The sequence below is a fragment of the Oncorhynchus nerka genome, linkage group LG2 (genome assembly GCF_034236695.1).
Source record: "Oncorhynchus nerka isolate Pitt River linkage group LG2, Oner_Uvic_2.0, whole genome shotgun sequence".
NCBI classification, from domain to species: domain Eukaryota; kingdom Metazoa; phylum Chordata; class Actinopteri; order Salmoniformes; family Salmonidae; genus Oncorhynchus; species Oncorhynchus nerka.
In genome coordinates, this window is record NC_088397.1 from 91,658,891 (window position 1) to 91,667,748 (window position 8,858).

The window sequence follows — 8,858 nt, forward strand, 5'->3', positions numbered from 1 at the left end:
ACACCAGGGTTAGACCACCACCACTACATCAGGGTTAGACCACCACTACATCAGGGTTAGACCACCACTACATCAGGGTTAGACCACCACCACTACATCAGGGTTATACCACCACTACATCAGGGTTAGACCACCACTACATCAGGGTTAGACCACCACTACATCAGGGTTAGACCACCACCACTACATCAGGGTTAGACCACCACCACTACATCAGGGTTAGACCACCACTACATCAGGGTTAGACCACCACTACATCAGGGTTAGACCACCACTACTTCAGGGTTAGACCACCACCACTACATCAGGGTTAGACCACCACCACTAAATCAGGGTTAGACCACCACCACTACATCAGGGTTAGACCACCACCACTACATAAGGGTTAGACCACCACTACACCAGGGTTAGACCACCACTACATCAGGGTTAGACCACCACCACTACATCATGGTTAGACCACCACCACTACACCAGGGTTAGACCACCACTACATCAGGGTTAGACCACCACCACTACATCAGGGTTAGACCACCACCACTACATCAGGGTTAGACCACCACCACTACATCAGGGTTAGACCACCACCACTACATCAGGGTTAGACCACCACCACTACATCAGGGTTAGACCACCACTACATCAGGGTTAGACCACCACCACTACATCAGGGTTAGACCACCACCACTACATCAGGGTTAGACCACCACCACTACATCAGGGTTAGACCACCACCACTACATCAGGGTTAGACCACCACTACATCAGGGTACACCACTACAGGGGGTTAGACCACCACCACTACATCAGGGTTAGACCACCACTACATCAGGGTTAGATAACCACTACATCAGGGTTAGACCACCACCACTACATCAGGGTTAGACCACCACCACTACATCAGGGTTAGACCACCACCACTACATCAGGGTTAGACCACCACCACTACATCAGGGTTAGACCACCACCACTACATCAGGGTTAGACCACCACCACTACATCAGGGTTAGACCACCACCACTACATCAGGGTTAGACCACCACTACATCAGGGTTAGATAACCACTACATCAGGGTTAGACCACCACCACTACATCAGGGTTAGACCACCACCACTACATCAGGGTTAGACCACCACCACTACATCAGGGTTAGACCACCACCACTACATCAGGGTTAGACCACCAGTAAACTGAAATTCCAATTCAATAAATGGAAAAAAGGGCATTTATTTTCCGTTCCCTCTTAATAAAGTGAAAAGTTAAAGGTAGTCATTTCAAAGGTGAATACCTTTAACTACTTCCTGAATTTTGCTGCCTTCAATTCTAATTGGCCTCAACCCTGATCATATTTCCTCATCCATATCATTACAGAGATCTGACATCAAGTAGATGTTTATAAAGGAGAGGAGGAGAGGACAGATGTTTAGAAAGGAGAGGAGGAGAGGACAGATGTTTAGAAAGGAGAGGAGGAGAGGACAGATGTTTAGAAAGGAGAGGAGGAGAGGACAGATGTTTAGAAAGGAGAGGACAGATGTTTAGAAAGGAGAGGACAGATGTTTAGAAAGGAGAGGAGGAGAGGACAGATGTTTAGAAAGGAGAGGAGGAGAGGACAGATGTTTAGAAAGGAGAGGAGGAGAGGACAGATGTTTAGAAAGGAGAGGACAGATGTTTATAAAGGAGAGTTGCATTGTTGTTGTGTTGTTGTGCAGTGTTATTGTGTTATCGTGTTGTTGTGTTGTTGTGCTGTTGTGCTGTGTTATTGTGTTGTGTTATCGTGTTATCGTGTTGTTGTGTTATCGTGTTGTTGTTATTATTGTGTTGTGTTATCGTGTTGTTGTTATTATTGTGTTGTGTTATTGTGTTGTTTTGCTGTGTTATTGTGTTGTGTTATCGTGTTGTTGTGTTGTGTTGTTGTGTTGTGTTATCGTGTTGTTGTGTTGTGTTATTGTGTTGTGTTATCGTGTTGTTGTGCTGTGTTATTGTGTTGTGTTATCGTGTTGTTGTGTTATTGTGTTGTGTTATCGTGTTGTTGTGTTGTGTTATGTTGTGTTATCGTGTTGTTGTGTTGTGTTATTGTGTTGTGTTATCGTGTTGTTGTGTTATTGTGTTGTATCGTGTTGTTGTGTTATCGTGTTGTTGTGTTATTGTGTTGTGTTATCGTGTTGTTGTGTTTGTGTTATTGTTGTGTTGTGTTATCGTGTTGTTGTTTATTATTGTTGTTGTGTTATATTGTGTTGTGTTATCGTTTGTATTATTGTGTTGTGTTATTGTGTTGTGTTATCGTGTTGTTTATTTATTGTGTTGTGTTATCGTGTTGTTGTGCTGTGTTATTGTGTTGTGTTATCGTGTTGTTGTGTTGTGTTATTGTGTTGTGTTTATCGTGTTGTTGTGTTATTGTGTTGTGTTATCGTGTTGTTGTGTTTTTGTGTTATGTTATCGTGTTGTTGTGTTATTGTGTTGTGTTATCGTGTTGTTGTGCTGTGTTATTGTGTTGTGTTATCGTGTTGTTGTGTTGTTGTGCTGTTGTGCTGTGTTATCGTGTTGTTGTTATTATTGTGTTGTGTTATCGTGTTGTTGTGCTGTGTTATTGTGTTGTGTTATCGTGTTGTTGTGTTGTTGTGTTGTGTTATCGTGTTGTTGTGCTGTGTTATCGTGTTGTTGTTATTATTGTGTTGTGTTATTGTGTTATTTTGTTATCGTGTTGATATTATTGTTGTTGGATAATTTCAAGTACTGCCCCCTGTGTTATTGTGTTGTGTTATCGTGTTGTTGTGCTGTGTTATTGTGTTGTGTTATCGTGTTGTTGTGTTGTGTTATTGTGTTGTGTTATCGTGTTGTTGTGTTATTGTGTTGTGTTATCGTGTTGTTGTGTTGTGTTATTGTGTTGTGTTATCGTGTTGTTGTGTTATTGTGTTGTGTTATCGTGTTGTTGTGTTATTGTGTTGTGTTATCGTGTTGTTGTGTTATTGTGTTGTGTTATCGTGTTGTTGTGTTATTGTGTTGTGTTATCGTGTTGTTGTGTTGTGTTATTGTGTTGTGTTATCGTGTTGTTGTTATTATTGTGTTGTGTTATCGTGTTGTTGTGTTGTGTTATTGTGTTGTGTTATCGTGTTGTTGTGTTGTTGTGTTGTGTTATTGTGTTGTGTTATCGTGTTGTTGTGTTATTGTGTTGTGTTATCGTGTTGTTGTGTTATTGTGTTGTGTTATCGTGTTGTTGTGCTGTGTTATTGTGTTGTGTTATCGTGTTGTTGTGTTGTGTTATTGTGTTGTGTTATCGTGTTGTTGTGTTATTGTGTTGTGTTATCGTGTTGTTGTGCTGTGTTATTGTGTTGTGTTATCGTGTTTGTTGTGTTGTGTTATTGTGTTTGTGTTATCGTGTTGTTGTGTTATTGTGTTGTGTTATCGTGTTGTTGTGCTGTGTTATTGTGTTGTGCTATCGTGTTGTTGTGTTGTGTTATTGTGTTGTGTTATCGTGTTGTTGTGTTATTGTGTTGTGTTATCGTGTTGTTGTGTTGTGTTATCGTGTTGTTGTGTTATTGTGTTGTGTTATCGTGTTGTGGTGCTGTGTTATTGTGTTGTGTTATCGTGTTGTTGTGTTGTTGTGCTGTGTTATCGTGTTGTTGTTATTATTGTGTTATTGTGTTATCGTGTTGATATTATTGTTGTTGGATAATTTCAAGTACTGCCCCCCCCAGTTTCAATGTTTTGTGCCCCCAGAACATGTCCCAGGTGTTCAGAGTTCCGCTTAGTGTTTGAATATTTATATCATAAATAGTATCATAATAATGTCTGATTCCCACCTGGTTCCCGGAGATCATGACAGTTCCAGGGGAGGGGCTGGGTCGATATGGAACGGTGGCCCCCTTCGGAGGTGACTGGATACAGGAGGAGAAAGCAAAGAGCATAAAGACAAGAATGTTTTTTTTTACTAAACATCGCAGCACAATAAAACATGGTTGTATAGCCTTAGGACAGATGAGTTGCAGAAGGTTGGGACCACCAGACATGGGTTCAAATATGATTTGAAATGAAACATTTCTTTCATTCTGGCCGTACTACCTGGTGGGGAAACAACGTTTGAAATGATTTGAAATAGTCTTTGAATCCAGGTCTGGGGACCAAAAAACTATCAATATGGTGGATTTCAGATGACCAGATAAGGACAAAACAAAAACAGTATTCAGACAAAGTAGACGTATCTCTGAAATGCTTTGATTCCACAATTACATGAAAGCGCATGCTTGGATAGGGTCAGTGTTTCCTCCAGCAGAGATTAAGGTGCCTAGAATAACAATGAGTTGTTAAATCCTCAGATTCTTCTGTTTTTTGGCATTCAGGCTCATCCTCTTAAGTAGTCTTCTGGCTGCGGCGGGATAGTTCTCAAGATTGAGAGGGTATCGATTTTTTAGAAATGTAGAAATATCTTCACTTCGAAAAACATTGATTGATTGTATTTATTTTTAAATGGAAATATTTGTTACGTACTACTGGAGATCTGACAGAGTATTGATTATAGGCTTATCAATTCATTACTGTTACGTTTCTCTTTCTTATTTGTTCATTTTTGAACATAAATCCTTTGATGTTGATAATTTTATACATTTGCTTAAATGAATGATGATACATTGATCTGTCTGTTTCCTCCGTGTCTGTGGCTGGTAATACCAGGATCCTTTTCGGGGCAATCTAGTGATCTGCACATTACAAACAAACAACCGTGCTTTCACCACCTGCGGACTAATCTGTCAATAAAAGTTCACAAGTAATAAAAGGGGTCAGGGGTCAGGGATCAGGGCGATGAGGAAGTGTACACCACCTCGAGAATGACAGTGCAGATGAGCTTGACACACTGGATGATGGCGTCTTGGGTCCCGGATATCGTCACTCCTCTCTCAGTGGAGTTGGGAAGGAGGTCTCCTGCTACCTGTACTTGTGCCCCCGTGGTCTGTTTAAGATGACAATGGGAAACATGATGTGTGAAAGAGCCAGAAGAGGACTGGTCAACCTTCTCTGAGCCTGATTCCTCTCTAGGTTTCTTCCTAGGTTCCTACCTTCTAGTTTTTCCTAGCCACTGTGCTTCTGCCTCTGCATTGCTTGCTCTTTTTTGGGGGTTTTCTGTAAAAGCACACACTGCTAAAAAGGCTTTATAAAATACAGTTGATTGATTGATTGATCAATGGCCATTTTGTAATAAAGTATACAATATAAATGGGACTCCAAATAGCCTCTGACTCTCTCTAACCACCTCTACCTCATTACACTGAGCTGTAAGATCAACAACTAATCCACCATATTGGTTTCAGTTCAGATGTTTAGAAAGGAGAGGACAGATGTTTAGACAGGAGAGAAGGAGAGGACAGATGTTCATAAAGGAGAGGAGGAGAGGACAGATGTTTAGAAAGGAGAAGAGGAGAGGGCAGATTTTCATAAAGGAGAGGAGGAGAGGACAGATGTTTAGAAAGGAGAGGAGGAGAGGGCAGTTCTTTATAAAGGAGAGGACAGATGTTTAGAAAGGAGAGGACAGATGTTTAGACAGGAGAGAAGGAGAGGACAGATGTTCATAATGGAGAGGAGGAGAGGACAGATGTTTAGAAAGGAGAGGAGGAGAGGACAGATTTTCATAAAGGAGAGGAGGAGAGGACAGATGTTTAGAAAGGAGAGGAGGAGAGGGCAGTTCTTTATAAAGGAGAGGACAGATGTTTAGAAAGGAGAGGACAGATGTTTAGAAAGGAGAGGACAGATGTTTATGAAGGAGAGAAGGAGAGGACAGATGTTCATAAAGGAGAGGAGGAGAGGACAGATGTTTAGAAAGGAGAGGAGGAGAGGACAGATGTTTATAAAGGAGAGGAGGAGAGGACAGATGTTTATAAAGGAGAGGATAGATGTCTGGAAAGGAGAGGAGGAGAGGACAGATGTTTATAAAGGAGAGGAGGTTAGGACAGATGTTTAGAAAGGAGAGGAGGAGAGGACAGATGTTTATAAAGGAGAGGAGGAGAGGACAGATGTTTAGAAAGGAGAGGACAGATGTTTAGAAAGGAGAGGACATATGTTTATAAAGGAGAGGACAGATGTTTATAAAAGAGAGAACAGATGTTTAGAAAGGAGAGGACAGATGTTTAGACAGGAGAGGACAGATGTTTATAAAGGAGAGGAAAGATGTTTATAAAGGAGAGGACAGATGTTTATAAAGGAGAGGAGGAGAGGACAGATGTTTATAACGGAGAGGAGGAGAGGACAGATGTTTAGAAAGGAGAGGAGGAGAGGACAGATGTTTATGAAGGAGAGGAAAGATGTTTATAAAGGAGAGGACAGATGTTTAGAAAGGAGAGGACATATGTTTAGAAAGGAGAGGACAGATGTTTAGAAAGGAGAGTACAGATGTTTATAAAGGAGAGGAGGAGAGGACAGATATTTATAAAGGAGAGAAGGAGAGGAAAGATGTTTAGAAAGGAGAGGAGTAGAGGACAGATGTTTATAAAGGAGAGGAGGAGAGGACAGATGTTTAGAAAGGAGAGGAGGAGAGGACATATGTTTAGAAAGGAGAGAACAGATGTTTAGAAAGGAGAGGACAGATGTTTATAAAGGAGAGGACAGATGTTTAGAAAGGAGAGGACAGATGTTTATAAAGGAGAGGAGGAGAGGACAGATGTTTATAAAGGAGAGGAGGAGAGGACAGATGTTTAGAAAGGAGAGGACAGATGTTTAGAAAAGAGAGAAGGAGAGGACAGATGTTTAGAAAGGAGAGGTGGAGAGGACAGATGTTTATGAAGGAGAGGAGGAGAGGACAGATGTTTAGAAAGGAGAGGACAGATGTTTAGAAAGGAGAGGAGGAGAGGACAGATGTTTATGAAGGAGAGGACAGATGTTTATAAAGGAGAGGAGGAGAGGACAGATGTTTAGAAAGGAGAGGACAGATGTTTAGAAAGGAGAGGAGGAGAGGACAGATGTTTATATGGGGGGGAGAGGACAGATGTTTATAAAGGAGAGGAGGAGAGGACAGATGTTTATGAAGGAGAGGAGGAGAGGACAGATGTTTAGAAAGGAGAGGAGGAGAGGACAGATGTTTAGAAAGGAGAGGAGGAGAGGACAGATGTTTAAAAAGAGAGGAGGAGAGGACAGATGTTTAGAAAGGAGAGGAGGAGAGGACAGATGTTTATGAAGGAGAGGAGGAGAGGACAGATGTTTAGAAAGGAGAGGAGGAGAGGACAGATGTTTATGAAGGAGAGGAGGAGAGGACAGATGTTTAGAAAGGAGAGGAGGAGAGGACAGATGTTTATGAATGAGAGGAGGAGAGGACAGATGTTTAGAAAGGAGAGGAGGAGAGGACAGATGTTTAGAAAGGAGAGGAGGAGAGGACAGATGTTTAGAAAGGAGAGGACAGATGTTTAGAAAGGAGAGGACAGATGTTTAGAAAGGAGAGGAGGAGAGGACAGATGTTTATAAAGGAGAGGAGGAGAGGACAGATGTTTAGAAAGGAGAGGACAGATGTTTAGAAAGGAGAGGAGGAGAGGACAGATGTTTATGAAGGAGAGGAGGAGAGGACAGATGTTTAGAAAGGAGAGGACAGATGTTTAGAAAGGAGAGGAGGAGAGGACAGATGTTTATGAAGGAGAGGAGGAGAGGACAGATGTTTATAAAGGAGAGGACAGATGTTTAGAAAGGAGAGGACAGATGTTTAGAAAGGAGAGGAGGAGAGGACAGATGTTTATGAAGGAGAGGAGGAGAGGACATATGTTTAGAAAGGAGAGGAGGAGAGGACAGATGTTTAGAAAGGAGAGGAGGAGGGACATGTGTTTAAGCAAGTGAGACAGAGCCACACTCACCTCTCTGATCTCCTTGATCTTGGAGCCGCCCTTCCCGATGAGAGAACCGCATTGGCTGGCAGGAATGACCAATCGTAGGGTGACGGGGGTTTGCTGGTGACCGTGCCATTGGCTACCAGAGTTGTGAGGTCCTGGAGGAAACAAACATGAAGTGTTTAAATTCACTATTCAAGTGTCACTCATCAATTAAAACAACAGTTGGCCTAAAAGAAAGCAAGCTAAAGCGACATTAATGAACACTGAATAAAAGTTGCAGTACACTATACATTAACATCATATAGTCAAGACCTGGTGTTGTACGACTGCTCTCTGAAGCTATACAACCAGGGGTTGGTTAAACGTTGGTCAAGATGAGTGGTGACTAGTAACGTACTCCACATCCCTGTACACAAACCTCCTATACAAACATGTAATCAATATAACCATCGGAGAGTTTACACATCAACGATCCAAATCAGGGAAAGGGTAGCGCTCAATCTCTTTCTGCTGTCTCTATCGATTCCCATATAGATCACAGACAATATTTACCCTGTTGGTCAGATCTATTCACCTTTAGAAATGACATTCTGTCTCTCCCTCTATTTTATGTTCCTTTAGATGTAGATTGTGACTCGCTTGGCTTAAGGCCCTGTGACCTGGCCAGAAAAACTCAGGCTACTAATCTCTATGTTTGACCAGTGGCTTGTGACCAGGCCAGAAAAACTCAGGCTACTAATCTCTATGTCTGACCAGTGGCCTGTGACCTGGCCAGGTAAACTCAGGCCAATAATCTCTACAGTATGTCTGACCAGTGGCCTGTGACCTGGCCAGGCAAACTCAGGCTAATAATCTCTACAGTATGTCTGACCAGTGGCCTGTGACCTGGCCAGGTAAACTCAGGCTAATAATCTCTACAGTATGTTCTGATAGCCCTGTTCCTAGACTCAAATAATACCCTGCATACCCTGAGGGCTCACAGGATCAAGGCTTTATGTCCCATAGTTAGAAATAGTCTCTCTTACACAGAGACAGACTTTTCATTCCCACTATCACTC

The 8,858-nt window shown here is 42.0% G+C and overlaps 1 protein-coding gene across 1 annotated transcript in view; it reads right to left on the bottom strand.

Annotated features, from left to right (window-relative positions):
* pcbp4 (poly(rC) binding protein 4) overlaps positions 1-8,858 on the bottom strand; it is a 171,259-nt gene that overhangs the window by 39,361 nt on the left and 123,040 nt on the right. The window contains 4 exon segments of the mRNA XM_065004336.1: positions 3,802-3,876; positions 4,818-4,946; positions 7,825-7,907; positions 7,910-7,955. Coding sequence (XP_064860408.1) covers positions 3,802-3,876; positions 4,818-4,946; positions 7,825-7,907; positions 7,910-7,955 — 333 coding nt within the window.